This window comes from Sminthopsis crassicaudata, chromosome 4 (genome assembly GCF_048593235.1).
Source record: "Sminthopsis crassicaudata isolate SCR6 chromosome 4, ASM4859323v1, whole genome shotgun sequence".
Classification (NCBI taxonomy): Eukaryota; Metazoa; Chordata; class Mammalia; order Dasyuromorphia; family Dasyuridae; genus Sminthopsis; species Sminthopsis crassicaudata.
The window spans coordinates 450,266,715-450,283,783 of record NC_133620.1 but is presented as its reverse complement, the minus strand read 5'-3'; the positions used below and the strand labels follow the sequence as shown (position 1 = coordinate 450,283,783).

General features: G+C 41.3%; 1 protein-coding gene across 1 annotated transcript; it reads right to left on the bottom strand.

Moving 5' to 3' along the window:
* Positions 1–2,114: 2,114 nt before the first annotated feature.
* WSB1 (WD repeat and SOCS box containing 1) lies at positions 2,115–16,414 on the bottom strand. Its single transcript, XM_074263661.1, has 9 exons — positions 16,057–16,414; positions 11,466–11,634; positions 9,468–9,736; positions 7,620–7,751; positions 6,902–7,002; positions 4,488–4,660; positions 3,863–3,976; positions 3,344–3,451; positions 2,115–3,224 (listed from the first exon to the last, which is right to left on the bottom strand). The coding sequence occupies exons 1-9, from the start codon at positions 16,094–16,096 to the stop codon at positions 3,065–3,067; spliced, it is 1,266 nt and encodes a 421-aa protein (XP_074119762.1). The 5' UTR covers positions 16,097–16,414; the 3' UTR covers positions 2,115–3,064.
* Positions 16,415–17,069: the final 655 nt, after the last annotated feature.

Here is a 17,069-nt window from a genome sequence, read left to right as displayed (position 1 = left end):
CTTATTATAGAACAGCATCTTTAAAAAAATAAAATAAAACTCTTGACCTAGCAGGAATACATTTCCATCACAAGTGATTCACAAAGTGGAGGCTTAAAACAAAATGGGTTCAGGTCAGCTAAAGTAGCAAATGTCTTATTACATTCCACCCTCTGGCTGCTAATTTTCCCTACAGCCAAATGCAGTAGGGAGAGAACTATGGAGACTGAATGTAGATCAAAGAATAGTATTTTCACCTTTTTTTTTTTTTTTGGTTTGCTTTTTCTTTATCATTTTTTTTTCCTTTTGGATCATATTTTTCTTACACAACATGGTAAGTATGGAAATGTTTAAAAGAATTGTACATGTTTAATCTATATCAGATTGCTTGCTATCTTGGGGAGGGAAGGGAAAGGGAGAGAGAAAAAATTTGGAACACAAAACTTACTAAAAAAAATTTTTTTTTTTAAGTAGGCACTTAATCCTTGTTAAGATCTTAATACTTAACTAATACAATTTTAAAGAAATGGGACAAAATTTAGCCATAATCCATAGTCCATAAACCACTAACAAGTACTTAGAGCATGAAATAAACTTAAAAAGTGACTTGGTAACTATTCTACCATAAGACAAGTGACTTTTTTCCTCCAAATTGTCAGTTACCAAGCTGCTTGCCAGCCAAGCTCATCTTCCCTGCCCTGGCCTGCCCAAGTCCACACCAACAGCATTTGGTCTCTAGACTGGCTTTGTAGGTTAGACAATCCACACTAATTGAAGTCAGCTTTGCCTCACTCAATGATAGGGCAGAAAATTTCAGGATTATAAATTTAAGCTTCTGTAACAGGTCAAATTTTAAGTGACCTTTTTCATCATAAAAGGATAATCTGGCTGCCAAAGATCATTTCTTTATCGTTCACATGCATCCTTTCTAAGCACTAAAATAACATAATCTTTCCTTTAGTAGATCACTGGCTACTAAACTAAAATTTGGATGGTCATTCTGCTCATTGTCACTCCAACTTGTCCTAACACGCCTGCAATAAGCACTCTTACAGTTAAAGCAAGTAGGTCAGCCCCTTTCTGGCATTCATTCCCTCCCAAACCTTTCCCCTGAGTCTCCATAGACAGGAGCTCTCGAGGGATGAATAAAGCTCTGAAACAGATCTTTAAACTTTGGCATCTACATCCATGCACATTCCAGTCATTTAATGGAGTCATCTTGTACCATCTAAAAAAGATTTTTCTGGGGGTGGTGAATGTCAAATTCTGAGAGCTCACAAGGCCAAATGAATTAACTAAGCTTTGGGGCCAGAATGGGAAATCACTGAGAAGAATCACTCTTGCTCTCTAAGGTGACATAAAGGAATTCAATTTGAACTGATCATTAAGGGCAACACAAATTCTAGTTCTTTTGATGTATAGAGCCTGTGTAAGCATGTAATGTTCACTGGCAAATATGACAACTCCCATTGAGTAACCCAAATCTGAGGCCAAATATGCATAAAAACAAGAAATTAACAATTGTCTTAAATTTAGAGTACTTTTTTACTTGGCTTTTTTGTCTGTCCTTAGATCAGGGAGGTGATGAGCGAGAGCTGTGCAAAGTCACCAGCCTACTTTCTTTTCCAGAGCCTTCTGGGAACAGATATAGATCAGGATGATTGGAGATGGCTCTGGTTTTAAAACATATCGAATTTACTGAGAGTCTTGATGTATTATTTATTAAATTTCTCAAAAATATACCCATTGCCTGAAGACCCCTAGTACAATAACACAACTCTAAATATCACAAAGTCCAGTGGCTAAAAAATTCCCCAGGGAACTCCTTTTGTTTACTCAAAAACCATCACATGGACTCTGTTAGATCATGCCCTTCCTCTTTTGCACAGTATATTAGCCTGTACTTCTTTTTAAAGCTCTGCTGTACATTTATCAACATGCTTCCCTCAACATGATAATTCCCAATTTAAAATTATTTGTAAGAATCAAATGTAGACAGATTGCTTGCCCCATGGGATACATGAATCCCTTGTGTGTGCCATTTCAAAGTGTAAGATCATGAGTGAGTGTGAAAAACTTGAAGGGAGAGGGCTTAGTTTTCCACAACTCAAGAAAACAAGCACATAAAAGATGTGTATTTTGTACAAGTCTTTAATAAAAATATTCAACAAAAATATATAATCAGCATTTTATGTAATGCATACATTTTTAATATCTGCAGGTACAGATAAATAACAGAAGGCAAAAGCAAACATATTGCTTCTCTTTGGCAATTCACCAATATCACCCCCTGAAGAAATAATATGGCAGTCAGAAACAAAAACCAGATTTAAAAAAAAAAAAAAAAAAAAAAAAAGACAAAAATGTCCCATTACTACAGAAAAAAACACTAGGAAAATAATACAGTAGATGGATTTTTCCAAACCAATTAAAATACTTTAGACTGTGGGGGTTAAATGAACAAGTTGCTCTCCAAAATTAAGGCCTGCAGTTGCATTTAGACAAGAAAACTACCTGTTTACTAGTTATACATTCCATGGCTCTGTTCTATATTAATACATCACATTCCAACTTCACCTCTCAGATGCCATTCCTAAGGAAAACAAAATTTTTTCCCTCCACAACAACTATTTTTCACTTGCAGGTCAGAAGTTTGGCAACCCCTCCCCCAAACAAATACACATTTGTGTGGGGCAATTTACCTTTCTTAGATCAGTGTCCCAGAATAAAAATTCCTTCCACTTTCCAGCAAAGATACATGCTGTGAGCGCTACTGAAGCAATATATACATGACACAACTCAGCAAAGCAAAAAACCCAAAAATAATATATGTGACATCTAACATCTAAGTATGTACATGTTTTCACAGTTAGAGTTAAAAAAACCCTTTCAGTTTGATATTTTCAGAAAATTTGAATATAGTCTATAAATAACATTGTAAAAGCTCCACTGAGAATGAAGTACAAGAATGTGTGAAATTTAAATAAGTCTTCTAAGCCCACGAGAGGTGCCTGAAGTCTGTAAAGGTGAGGCTAGTGAAAAGCAGAACCCGCCAGGGCCCTGAGCACGGGAGGCGCAGAGCCGCCTATATCTGGTAGCAAAGAAACTCCAGCAGCTTGGGGGGGACCGGCAGCTTCTGCACTTCGCCCGTGGCCATCACCCTCCGGATCGACATGCGGCACAGATGCTGCAGGCTCGGGACTTGCTTGGGAGTGGGCCAGAAGTACACGCTTCCGTCGCTTGTCCTGGTCAGAGACAAAGCAGGAGGCCGTCAACCACCCCCATCCACGAGGTGGCTGAGCTGGCTGTACGGACCCAAGCCCCTCCCCCACGAGGGCCCACCAGGAGCCCAGGCAGCACTTACCCTGCAGCTAGAACGCTGCCGTCAGTAGAGAAGGCGCAGCACAGACCATTGTTCAAAGTCGCCACCTGGACAGGGTGGTCTTCGTCGATCCTCCAGAACCTCACCATCCTGGGGTGAAGAGACCGGCAGGGGGCCCAGGTCACAACAACAGAAGATGCCCACCCAAAGCCCTGCCCTCTCCCCTGATGCTGTGAAGCAGGGACAGCCCAGGGGGATCCCACCTCAAAGGGCTGGGTTCAGCCCCTGACATGAGTGTCAGTGAGTACCAGAAAAGATAGAAACCAGCAGCCCACTCTCATCTGAACTATTATAACACTCTAGAAGGGCTGCAATCAGGCGCACTGTCAGTTAAACAACTGCACCAATTTCCCAGGAAATGAAATTGTTTTAGTCAGAGCAGGTATCAGGACGGGTTCAACTGCAATTCAGTGAAAAAAGGCTTTTTAAAAGAATGTGTTTTAAATAATTACTGGAAAGAATGAAAGGAAACAAAAGCCAACTCAGTCGTAGTTCACTCACTTGTCATCAGCCAGACTGGCAATGTGCAGTCCATCGTGACTGAAGGATAAAGCACGCACCCAGCCGTCATTGGCTCCTCCGGCAAAGATGGGCGTAGGAGGAGGGAACAGGTGCCTGCGGACAGACCAGACAGGTGCTGTGAAGAGCTGAGGCCCTCCGAGCCCACAGCCGCCTTCCCACCCGGTCCTAGCTCAAGGAAAGGGCAGCTCCCCATGGAATGATGAAGATGGATTGAAGCTTCAGTGAGGGGCCTGTCCAGGAAGCCTGAAAACAAACTGGCCACTCCTTGTGACTCCCTGGGTCTCAGCACTCAAACTCAGACTTTTATTTCCTTTCTCCTTCCCCCCTGAGGTGTCAATCCCACAAAGATCTCCTGATGCACAAATCTAACCATGGACAATTGGGCAGAGAGTAAAACCCAGACACTGATCCAAAGGCCCCATGAAATGATCTTTATGTCAGAATCTATTTCTGAATTTGGTTCCCTAAATACATTGGTAATTCCAATCCCCTTTGGAATCAACAAGCATTTACCACGTGTCTATTTTGTGCCGAGCAGGGTGCTCAAAGTCAAACAGAGTAGCCAGAACAGAGGAAGGAATAAGGCCGTTTCCGTCCTACCTACCCAAACTCCATCAGAATCGATCCAATATGCGGATCCCAGACATACACTCGAGTATCATGGGATGCAGTAGCCAGTAATGCTCCATCAGGAGAGAACTCACAAGCTACCACATCATTGTGATGTCCTTCCAGTTTCCGTATCATGGTGTATTTATCCATGTTCCAAAGGAAAACCTGAAATAAAAAAACAAATATTATAGCTTCCTTCAGATACACAGATGACAAAAAAAATCACACATCTTATCTAAAACTGCTAAATTTATTTGGAATTATATTAAATTAAGCAATATAAATTACAAATAATTAAAAATATGCTCAGTGTCATAGTCAGGTAGATTAAAATCAGTTTTAAAGTTAATTAAAGCAAACATGCAAATTCTATATCAAAAGTGTCTGTTAAGTATGTTAATTATAAAATAAGCCTAAATATAAAGGCAATATAATTTAACCACAAAGTTATACTGAAATTCCATTTATATTTAAATATATATATGTATATAATAAAAACTAAATTTGACAAGTGTTAAATACTACAATTCCCCCTTATTTTTTTTTTTTTTCAGAAACTACCAAAGTTTTAAAAAATATACAGACAGAAAATGTAAGGTTAACAAATTGTTACTCCTTTGGCATCTCCCTTTGAGATAATCACTTGTTTACAATAGGCTGGGATCACCAACGTGAGCCTAGGAAGAGAAACAGATACTGCAAGCAAAGAGAATTTTCTTGGGCAAACAATTAAGGATGTTCAACCACATAAACAAATTTAAATTGCCTCTATTTAAGAAAATAATAAAATCACAACATTTCTGTGACATGAGCTTTACCCATCTTATTCTTTTAAACTTTAGCTATTAATCAATGCAAGTATATATGGAATTTTGGAGCATAAACTGCAGTTTTTAGACTGTGCAGAATAGCTTTAAGTAGCATCTTAAAAACTATTTTCATCCAAATGTTATAGGAAAAGCCTTTAACTCTCAAGGCTTATATCAATGAATTCCTCTTGGAGTTATCAGTTAGGCCCTCTTTTCAAACTAGCTCACATTTTCTGCACAGATTTGATATTAATACTAGTATTTCAAACAAAGGAAAACAAGCACAAAGTTTAAACTGAACCAAAGACTAAGGTAGTTCTAGTCCCTTCTACAAATCCAAAAATAAAACAGAGAAACCATCTGAAAGCCAATTCTGTTACATTAAATTGGTTTCACTATTCAGACCCCCAAGTTCCATAAGACTGGAAGACCAATTTACTTGGAGGAGGTCAGTGGGTTTCACTGTGGGGAAATAAAAATAAAGAAAAAAAAGAAAGAGAGAGAAGCAGAAAGTGGACGCCGACCAGCACCTGCGTACGTACAGTACCCCTTGCAGCCGAATGCAAGGTTACTTCACCGTCCTATGGTAAAGGTCGCCCCCAGCCCGGTAGCCAGAGATGCCACTCTGCCCAGCTGGCACCATTGTGCGCCTGTGTGCGAGTGGTGCCAGCTTAACCTCAATCACACCAATATTGCTGCCACCACCTGTGACAGGGAAAGCAAGAAGCTTATGGAAAACACACAGCCTAAAACAGTAATGTCAACATCTGATCTCTTCTATGAGCTTTAAAAGGCTAAGCTGAATATTCTGTTTGAAACTTGCAACATTGGCAACTCCCATTTCCCCAGTCTTGACTAGTTATACAATACATTTCCACCAGCCTCCCAGCCCAGCCAGCTCCAGGAGTGCCCGGGCTGCTCATCCCTTTCCTTAGCCTTCTCCTCCATCCCTGAAGCTAACTCAGGCTCCCTCGATTCTGCCCCAGCTGAAGGCTGGCCGGGGAGAGTTCCTAAGGGAACTCTAGGCCGTTCTCGGAAGCCCACCTTTACCCATGCTGCTTTCAAGTACACTAGGCAGGCCAGATGAGAGATATCAGAAGCCATCTACTCTTCTCCCTACTTCTATTCACAACATTTTATTTTTATAAGCCACTTTTTTGTTTTAAGTCCAGGACCAGCTGAGGCTCACATTAAAAAAAAAAAACAGCACACTGGACGAGAAATAGAACAGAGAAGAAAATCATTAGCAAAGTAATGTTTGAGCTAGCTCTTTTCTAAATAACACAGTAACTCTCAGTTTTTATAATGTATATCTAAGTGCAAAGACCTCCCTCCCAAACTCCCAGGGCCCTCCCCTTCTCTCCCCAGATAGTTTACAGAACGGCTTCATCTAAAATCAATGCAAGTTCTCAATTCACAATTAACATCTTGACTGGCTTATTTCATTTCTTTCATGCAACTTTTCCCTCATTATAAAACATTTAAGATAGTCATGACACCGAGCACAGGCTTGATGGGTTACTTAAGATTTCAAGTGATTGTGCATCCATTAGGATAATAAATCCACAAATCAATGTCCAAGAACTGTGATACTTACTGCTTTACTGGCTCCAACTGAACACAGCATGGAAGAGTCTGGGGAGAAGGAACAGCTGTAAACCCAGTTCTGGTGTCCCCTCAAGACTTTCATCATGTTTCCTAAAAACAAAGATCCCAATTACCCATTGTGTCCATTTCAAACAGCAAAAACAAAGGTCCCAGGAGCCCAGAGGGATTTAACTTGTATACACCATCTGCTTTCTTAGTTTATCTTCTCCCTTTACACCTACATCCCACTCCAGTTAAAGGAATTAGTCAAGGCCTGGCTAGGTAGACTCAAGGAGACCTTTTCATTTAGGTTGTGGGGATTGGGAGGATGACAACCAGATTCCCCTGGTGACAATCTTTTTTGTGTCACATTTCAGCACAAATCCTGTAGGTCATATTGGCCAGGGTGAGAGATCTTTGCAAAGAGGATCTGCTTTTGACTAAATGTCAGGAAAGAACAATCATTGAAACTCAGTTGAGACTAATTCAAGGATTTGGGCCTTGGTTCTCAAAGGGAATCCTATCAGACTGACTACTTAGCTGGCTCCTTTTTTTTGGTTCTTACAGAAAATTCCAAGAATTAAACAAAGAAAAATATTATATATAGCATTTCCTAAGTTAAGTGGACACGACAGAAAAGGACAAATGAAATGAATGAATATTTCTTGCCACTCATCAACATCTAGACACTGTTTTCCTTAACCTCACAGAGTCAGGTGCTTACTCACCATCATCCTTAAGGTCCCAGACTCGTAGAGTTTTGTCTCTTGAAGCTGACACTAGAATCAGGCTTCCATCTGGAGCAAAAGTTAAATCTCTGACCACTTCTGTATGGTCCATTAAGTTAAGGAGGAGTTTTCCTACAAAGAACAAAAACACAAAAAAGATGAGTTAACATTCACATTCAAACCACACTCATATTTTCTTTTCTTTCTTTTTTCCCCCCATATTTCCTCAAGAGAAAATCCTATTAGGAGCTTAAAGTATAAGGATAAACATCTATTTTATAAACATTTTACTTTCTGAATGAATAATCAGTTTCTTTGATAGCCTTGTGATCTATCAGTGTCTGAAGAACTGGGTGGGGTTTTGTGCCTGCTTTTTTTTTGAGTCCTTATTTATAAACCAGCCAGGTCCCAGACCAATTTTCTTTTCAGATAAAACCCAAATTTGTTAAAAAACAAGGAAGAATTTCTGAAAAACTAGGAAACAAAGCAATTTGTGTAACTAAAGACAAACTCACTATTAAATTATTTCCAAAGTTTCTACATTATTCTCTACACTGAAAAGTCTACTAATATCAATGTCCAACTACTCAAAAGTCATGTTAATTTCACATACTTAAAAGGAAAAGAGGAAATATGGTAGAACAGATCAAAAGCTAGCCATGGAGGCAGGAAGGCCTGATTTGACGTTTTCCCAGAAGACCCTGTTCTTCTCCCTTCCACCTCCAATTCCTTCTTCTAATGAGATCATAACTCCCCTACCTTTGCCCACTCCCAACAGAAACTCTAAACCTCAAAGGACACAATCATTTCTATATCAAAGTCAGAAATGACATTTAAAATCTGAGAAAGGCATTATTTTCCTGCAAAACATCTATGTTTGGCATTTGATTTGACTTTTTAACACTGTATTATCCTTCTTTGTCCTGGTTAAAAAGGAAAACTTCAGAATCAGTTTCCTGAATAATTATAATTGCTCATTTTAAATACCTTAAATCAAGAATTACCTTTTCAACCTAGTAGGTTAAAACTTCAGCTAAATTATCACATAAAATTTCTAAAGGTTAATAATTGATGAAACCAGGAGTCTTACCTTGAAAACTCCAATATTAACCAATCACTAGCAACCTGGCTATTTGAAACAGAAAACTAAATTACTGGGAAGAAATAATTAACTAACAACCGGCCCCCAAATGTCCTCTCTTCATCCTTCCAGTGCTGTTTATTTAAAGAGTAAATGATTTTCTTCCTCATTTTTTTCCCTTTTTAATCTGATTTTTCTTGTGCAAGTATGATAACTGTGGAAATATGCATAAAATAATTGCTCACGTTTAACATATATTGGATTACTTACTATCTAAGGGAGGGGGTTGGAGAAAAGATCTAGAACACAAGGTTTTGCAAGGGTGAATGTTGAAAACTATTTATACACATAATTTGAAAATAAATTAACTAAAAAAATGTTTAATAGCATAAATAAATAATAAAAAATAAAAATTAAAGACATATAAAAAGAAAGGAAAAAAAAGAGTAACCAAAAGAGATGGGGTAAGTTATAGAACTATACTGAAGCAGAAAAATGGAGCAACACTGAAAATTTTCAGAAATAACTTGGCAAAAATAGACTTCCAATAGCTCAATTACAGGAAGCACCTTGAACTTTCTAATTCTTTCTAAACCACGGAACTCAACTTAGCAAGTCCTTGTAGAATCAATTACAGACATGTTCAGAGGAAAGTTCTGATTTTCAACACACTCCTACCTTTAAAATCATCCATTTAAAACCCATGAACATATTATACAAAGTGAAACAACGTTTCAATGAGCTGTTTCTTAGGATAGAAATCATACCTGTGTAGACATCCCATATTTTGATGCGTCCATTGCTTAAGCCAGTGGCCAGCAGGAGCTGGTCCTGACCAAATTTGAATCGGTGCCATTCTATATTCACACATCGACTCTGTTTTTCAGGGACTGAGGATCCAAAAGCAAGACTCCACACGATATCCCCACAGTCTATGATGTGTTCACAAGGCTTGCTCTTTGAAACCCCAAAACTGTTCTGTCTTGAAAGTCTTGAATTGCTTGAATTAGTAACGTTCTTGGTGCCATGCAACAGACTTTAAAAAGAAAAAAGGAAGAAAGGCTGAAAGTCAGTAGGGGACCCTAGGACAAGAACTACTTTAAAACCTGAATTTCAACATAAGTTTTTTGAATGCAGTAAACCTAAACTTGATTATAATGGCAATAAACAAAAACAGAATTTTAATGACCCTATTCTTATTTCTAGATGAAGTAATCATTTCCATGTTACTAAAATGATACTATATCAATTCAAGGCATTAAACCAAGTCTCCAGTGGACATTACAAAAATTCAACAATAAAGCAGTTTGCAATGTTCTCTCACTAGACACGATTTCAGACCATGAAGTACAGTAGGATTAACTGGGACCCAACCTTCCAATAATCAGAATGTAGCCCTTTACCACATACCCTTCTCTAATTCTACTTTAAGGAAAGAAATAAATGATCAATAAAAGGTGCCAAACCAATTATTAGCTATTTTTCAAAAATAAAAAAAGGAGGAGGTATGCATGTAATATATGCATCCTGTAATAGCACACACTTAGTTCCATTTCCCCATACTTTTTTTTTTTTCTTTTTTCCTGAGCCTGGGGTTAAGTGACTTGCCCAGAGTCACACAGCTAGGAAGTGTTATGTGTCTGAGACCACATTTGAACTTGGGTCCTCCTGAATTCAGGGCTGGTGCTCTATCCACTGGGCCACCAGCTTAGCTGCCCCTCCCCATACTTTCTTAATCAAGATGTAGGGAAAAAAACACAGAATAAGAATCATAGATTAGGATTATAACTCTAAAGGCTCTTTTGTTGTCATTCAATCTTTTTTTCAGTCATGTCCAACTCTCCATAACCCCATCTGGGGTTTTCTTGACAAAGTTACTGGAGTGGTTTGCCATTTCCTTCTCTGGTCTATTTCACAGATGAAGAAACTGAGGCAGACAGAGTTGATTACTTGTCCAGAGTCTGAGGTGGATCGGTCTTCCTACCTCCAGATCAGCCCTAACTTCCTTATTCCAAGGCTCTCTAACCTTCCAAATCCAGTTATGTAGCTACACCTGTGCATTCTCCAAGATGCTGAGAATACAAAGAATCAAGCGCCCTTACTCTCAAGGAGCTTATAAGAATACATAGTAAGAGCCTAGAGCATGCAGCCTTCTTGCACACAGGGATGCTCAGGCAGCCATCCCAGGAGGCAGAGAAAGAGCAAGAGCACTCTTGAGCACAGAGAAGGTCACTCTGGCAGGCCCTGAGGGGCAGAAAGGATATCCTATGAAGCTAAAAAAGAGCTAGAAGCCAGGAGACCCCCAAATCAGAGGCTGCTGCAATAGTTTCAGTGACAGCCATGAAGGCAGCAATGGCAAGATTTGGCAATTACTGACCAGATGTGTGGGGTGAGACCTGGGGAGACTGCCTCAAACAGCTGGAGGAAAGTTTGGAAGATGGGTGAAGGACTTGAGGGAACTACTCTGGTCATATGGAGTTTGAAATGTCTCTGGGAGGTCATCAGAAATGTCCAACAAGCAACAATCTGTGCCTCTCATGGCAAGCTAACAATTAATAATGGAGAAAATATTTACTAATTCCTGAGACCAAATATCCTTGAGAAAATTGCTAGTAAGTGATCTTTTTTATTCCTCAGTTTAAGATTCTATTAGAATGTTTGGTCCTGCTCTACCCCACCAGTGACAAATTTCCACACCTGCATTTATATTCTTCCATAAGGAGACAAAATACTGGAATACTCTAGTTCAGTAAGAAATGACTCACAAGTTCTTGAGGCACTGGGACCAGGGAACCAGCTTCACTGTGCGATGTCCTTGAGACCAGGCAAAGTAAGAACCATCAGGAGCAAAGGCCACCGTCCAGTTTTCATGACCACATTTCTTGTCAAAAGGAGCTGCTGGGGCCAAAAGTTCTCCTATGGTACGGGATCTCACTGAAGACAAGAAAAGAACACACTCAGTGACCTGATTCATTGTCTACAAAATGACGTTTGGACTTTCAAACTAACCCACACTATGCCCAAATAAAGCTTTACCACCCAAAACACTCTCCCCATCCAGAGATGATGCTCTGTAAACCCTCCCACATACAAATTTAATAAGATTGGGAAACCACTCAGGTAACAATGCCATATGATTCTAGTTCAAGTCAAAGATCCACGATTTGCTGATTTTAACTACTTTAAGCTATGAAATCTAACACAGAAAAAAACAAAACTTTTACTATTCAGGGCAAATGACTTAACGATTTTCAGCTAAAAGATGTCCACATAATCTCTTAAAGTCATGAAATCAGAAAAAAATTTGCCTTTCATAAGAATTAAAGTTGTCATTAGGGATTCCAGTAAAATCAAATACACAAACCTATTTGACAACAGTGGAATTCAAGCATACTTTTATAGGCACAAATAAAATCTGAATTTTCCATTTTATTTTCTGTAAAGTCAGGACCTCTACCTTAATTTTCCTGCTTTAACCTTGATCATGGCAACAACTCCTTTTTGTTAAAATGGTAGGAATAAGTCACTTACGTTTAATAGCAAGACCCAATCTGGTTACAGGGTCAATATAGTGAAATAAACCAGTTCACACATTCCTATCAGCTGCACATTAACTGACTGATCTGCTACTAAGATCTCTAGTCCTTATTTTACATTCCTTAGCATCTTATTGGAATAACAACTTACCTTCAAAATAAGGAGCCCTGGATATAAGTCTAGGCTGTCACTTCTCTAGATCTCATCTGCAAAATGGGGATATGGATAATTCTGGCCCTAGCTGTTTTAGTTATACTAGGATATGAGGGGGGAAAAAAAAAATCATACCTAATCACACAGCAATACATAAAGGCAAGATCTTCCCCCCCCCCCCAAATCAATTCCAGACAATCTACCCAAAAAATAGTTCAATGGTCATCAATAAAGTGCTTCAGAAAACCCAAAATGTCTGCTGGTTTGAATATCTAATACTTTCCTGCCAATTATTCAATTTCTCCCTTCTTAAGAATTATGACTAAATATTAACTTTAAAAAGGTTCTTTCTATTCTATGAGAGGCAGTCTTGCCAGGGGAATTAGACTTGGAGATCTCTATAAAATACCACCCATAGTGTCATTAATGCATAGACACCAGTAAACGGTGACTACCTCCTAAGAAAGAACTTTGATTCAGAGAGTTCAAATTGGACCTAGTATTCATTTCTCCCTTGTCTCCTGTCCTGGAATCGAGCCAATCACTCTCTTGGGATCAAGCAGTAGCTTAGCATATCACCTCCCATCTGCCCTTATTATCCAAGGAGACCAACAGGCTTGCTTGAGAACCCCAACATATGTAAAGGCAGGCATTTATCACCTTTCCTCACAAAAGGAAACCTGGAACATTTTTATTGGTAAGTAATGAAGACATAGAAATATTTGGCCTTTTATCCACATATTATATTTAATGTACTTCAATTATTGATGAACAGCCTAAGAAAATAGTTGAGTACTGTTTCTTTAAAGGGTTTCCTTTCTCACTGCTATGCCTAGACTGGCAAATAAATATCTCCAGCTCCCAAACCTTTACAAAAATTAATTTGTCACAAGGAAGACAGGAGGCAGGCCAATGCCAGTTCATTACAGAAGTTTAGATAAAGTTCTTTTAATCCTTAAAGGAATTCCGCAGAATCCAAGGATGTCACTATAGAGTTTGAAGTGACTTACCCTATAGTACCAGGCTTGGCTTTCACAAAAAAATTCAGGCACTAGAGGAGAAAGAACCATTGTTCTGGAGCCCAAGGACAGCTAAATAACATTTGGCATTAATTGGCTCTATCTGAGTCCTGTTTTGGCTCCCTACACAGAGTAGATGTTCAACAAAAGAAATTTAAGGAACAGAAAAGGAAATTGAGGGGATGGAGTTATTACTTTAACTTTAAAACACATAATCAATTTTTCATCTATTTCAAATGTGAAATAAGTATGTGGGACTTTATAGCAGACCTCTGTAAGGGCTGAGACAGAATGGTCTCAAACTCTCTAGATTCTATAATTTTGTATAGAGTTCAGGTACTGAAAAATAGCTTCCTAAAATACTAGGTGAGATGGAAATCAAATTTGGGTGAATAAATATTTAAAATGGTCCAAGGATATGAACAATTTTTAGAGGAAATTAAAGCCATCTACAGTCATATAAAAACATACTCTAAATCACTATTGACTAGAAATGCAAATTAAAACATTGTTGAGGGCATCACCTCACACTTATTAGATTGGCTAGGATGGTGAGAAAAGATGATAAATGTTGGAGATGTGAAAAAATTGGAACACTAATGCACTGCTGGTGGAGCTGTGAACTGATCCAGCTGTTCTGGAGTGCAATTTGCAATTATGTCCAGAGGGCTATAAAAGTTTTTGATCCTTTTGATCCAGAAATCCCACTGCTAGCTTTATATCCCAAAGATGTCCAAAAAAAGGGAAAGGAAAAGGGAAAAGGACTTATTTGTACAAAAATATTTATAGCAGCAGCTTCTGGTGGCTAAAAATTGAAGATCAAATGGATGCCCATCAATTGGGGAATGGCTAAACAAGCTGTGGTATAAGATTGGAATATTTTTGTGCTGTGAAATCACTAACAGGATGATTTCAGAGAAACCTGGAAAGACTTAATGATGGTGAAGTGAAAAGAATCAGGACATTATACAAGCAACAATTTTGGTGTATAAAGAATTGTGAATGAGTTGGTATACTCAGCAATACAATGATCCAAGACTGTCCCAAAGGATTCCTGATGGAAGTATACTTATCCTGTTCCAGAGAATAAACTGGTATTATTGAGTATAGACTGAAGCCATTTTTTAAAAAACAATTCAAGAATTCTTGTACAAAATGATTAATATGGAAATGTTTTACATAATTGTATATGTATGTCCTATATCTGAGTGCTTTCAGTCTCAGGGAAGGGGAAAGAGAGAGAGCATTTGGAACTCAAAATTTAAAATTGTTGAATTTTAAATGATCTATCAACTTAAACTTAAATAGTATTTTTAAATTTAAAATATTCACAGAGGAAAGTTGTTCCGAAATGTGGTAGTTATTTTATTTCTAAGAGAACAAAGCTCGGGAGGATGCTGTAGAAATGCTGTTTTTAAAAGCCTTGATTTCTCCCAAATACTGGTGTAAAGGCTTTTCTGGTTGCTTTCCACCTCTCGAGATGCTGCCTTCCAAGGCCTGGAATAGTCTTAGGTAAAATTATGTGCATAGGTAGCAACAAAGCAATTAAGTGCTTCAGTTTCCCCACTCCCTATCTCATTCAAACGACCTTCTTTCTCAATCACAGTCCATGGTAGAGGCAGCAATCCCATTCTCAAGCTCCACTTTTGGCCAGTTCTTTCAGAAATCTGTTCAAATCCACAAGCAAAATGCGGATGGGGACAGCACAGTCAGTCCGTGACAGTGCGGCTGGCCATTCCTTCAGAAAGGCCGGCTACGAAAGCAGATAATGGGGCCGCTTTCCTACAGTTCAATAATTCCATGAGAACAGCCTTCCTCCTCCGGCCACTGCGGTCCGGCTACCCCGCCCTTCCACTCCATACGTGTTAAGAGGAGCGATTCCAGCAGGAGTCTTCTCCCCAGAACGGCTGCGCCCCCCCCCTTCCCTCATCCTTCCGGGCCACCTTCCTGAGCACCACTTCGTCCGGGCTGGGGCCCATTTCGGCTACATCCTAAAAAGCTCGTGGGATTCCACTCCCACGCCAGCTCCCTCCCCTCCCCCCGCTTTCCTTCGGAATAAGAAATCAATCACATAGCTTGCCTTCTCAATGGGGGACCGGCTGGAGGAAGTGAAGAATTTGGGCTCAAAATACTTAAAAATGAATATAAAGAGCTAGGAAAGAAATCAATCGCACAATATTCACTCCCTTCACCCGGAGCGGGCGGAGGGTCTGAAAGACTTAAGGATGGCGAAGCAGGCTCCGAAGGAGATCCGTCTCCCTCGGCCCGGCCCCCGCCCCCTCTTGTGCGTCCCCGGGGCCCGACGCCAGCACGAGCGCCCGCCGCGCACCAGGGATGGCCCGCATTCATCCAGGGGCGCCCGAGCCGGCAGCATCCCCGAACGGCCGGAGCGCTCCGCGGATGCCCAAACCTGCCCAGGACCGGCCCGCGCAGGGTTACAATGTAGCAAGCGTTTTACTGGGCGCCGCACGCGGACACGGATGCCCGGGAGACGCGGACTCGGATGCCCCGGGAGCCCGTGCTGGGGTCCTGCAGGCACATAGTAGGCGTCTGCAGCGTGCGCCGGAGCCCCAGGACAAAGCCGACCCCACCCTCCCGGTTTCCATTCTGGGGAGGGGAGGGAGCGCCCCCACCCCGGGTTCCTCACCGATCTCTTTTTCGTTGACCCTCGGGGGAAAGCTGGCCATCTATGGGACACCGCCTGAGTCCGGGGGGCGCGGGCACACACTCTCACACGCGTCGGGAGCGCGCGGGGCGCGGAGGGGCGTGACGGGCGCGGGTCCCTCCGGGGGCCCGGGGAGGGAGGAAGGCACCGAAGGGAGGAAGGGGAAGGGGGAGCGCCGCTGCGGCTCTGGCCGAGGCTCCGGGGCGGGGGTCCGGAGCGCCTGCGACGCGGAGGGGGAGCCCGGCACAGACAAAAGGCTTCGAGTCTCCACGGGCAGCAGAGCGACCGCAGGACACTTCCGACTCAGTCGACGGCAAACGAGACACTGGAGACAAAATGGCGGCCCGAGCCAGAAAGTAGCAAGGCGGAGGGGGTGGGGCTTGGGGACGACACGACAGAAGCCACGCCTTCCAGGGGAGGGAGGATTCGAGAAAGGGAAGGGTGGGGGAGGGAGGACAGGCGGAACGTGACCGGCCGGCTCCGCTCCCCCTCCGCCACCGCCCATGCGCAGTAGCCCCGAGGCATGGGCTGGCCTGGCCAAGAAATAGACCAGCCTTGGGTTTGTGGAGAGGGAGGGGCACCCTGGAAATGGGAGCCGTGGATGCTAATGTTGATAAATGATTAACAATGTAACCACGCCTGGTAATTTCCGAGCTCCCTCGGTTAGTAGTTACCCTCGGTGCGCCTCGTCCCCACCTGGGTCTGGTCTCCGTACGTTAGACTGCAAGCTCCGGGAGGGCCGGCCCTGCTTTTGGCCCTTCTCCCTTCCCCCCCTCCCCCACCTTGCACTGTGCCTGGGACGTCGTGGGCGCTTAATACTTTTTAAATTGATTCAAATTAGGGTCTGCAAGATACTCGACGGCCACTGCCACTTTTGATCCTCGTAATAACCTCGCCAAGTAGCTTGAATGCAAGGGTGCTTGGTCTTTCTTGCGGACCCCTTGGACAACCTCCCGATAAACTTCAGGGACCTCCTGCTCAGAATCACAAAACAG

Coding starts and splice junctions, on each gene's coding strand:
- WSB1 (XM_074263661.1), bottom strand. CDS start 16,096: ATGGCCAGCTTTCCCCCGAGGGTCAACGAAAAAGAGATCG. Junction 11,635..16,056: donor GGTCAACGAAAAAGAGATCG/GTGAGGAACCCG, acceptor TCTTGTCTTCAG/TGAGATCCCGTACCATAGGA. Junction 9,737..11,465: donor TCCCAGTGCCTCAAGAACTT/GTGAGTCATTTC, acceptor TTCTTTTTAAAG/TCTGTTGCATGGCACCAAGA.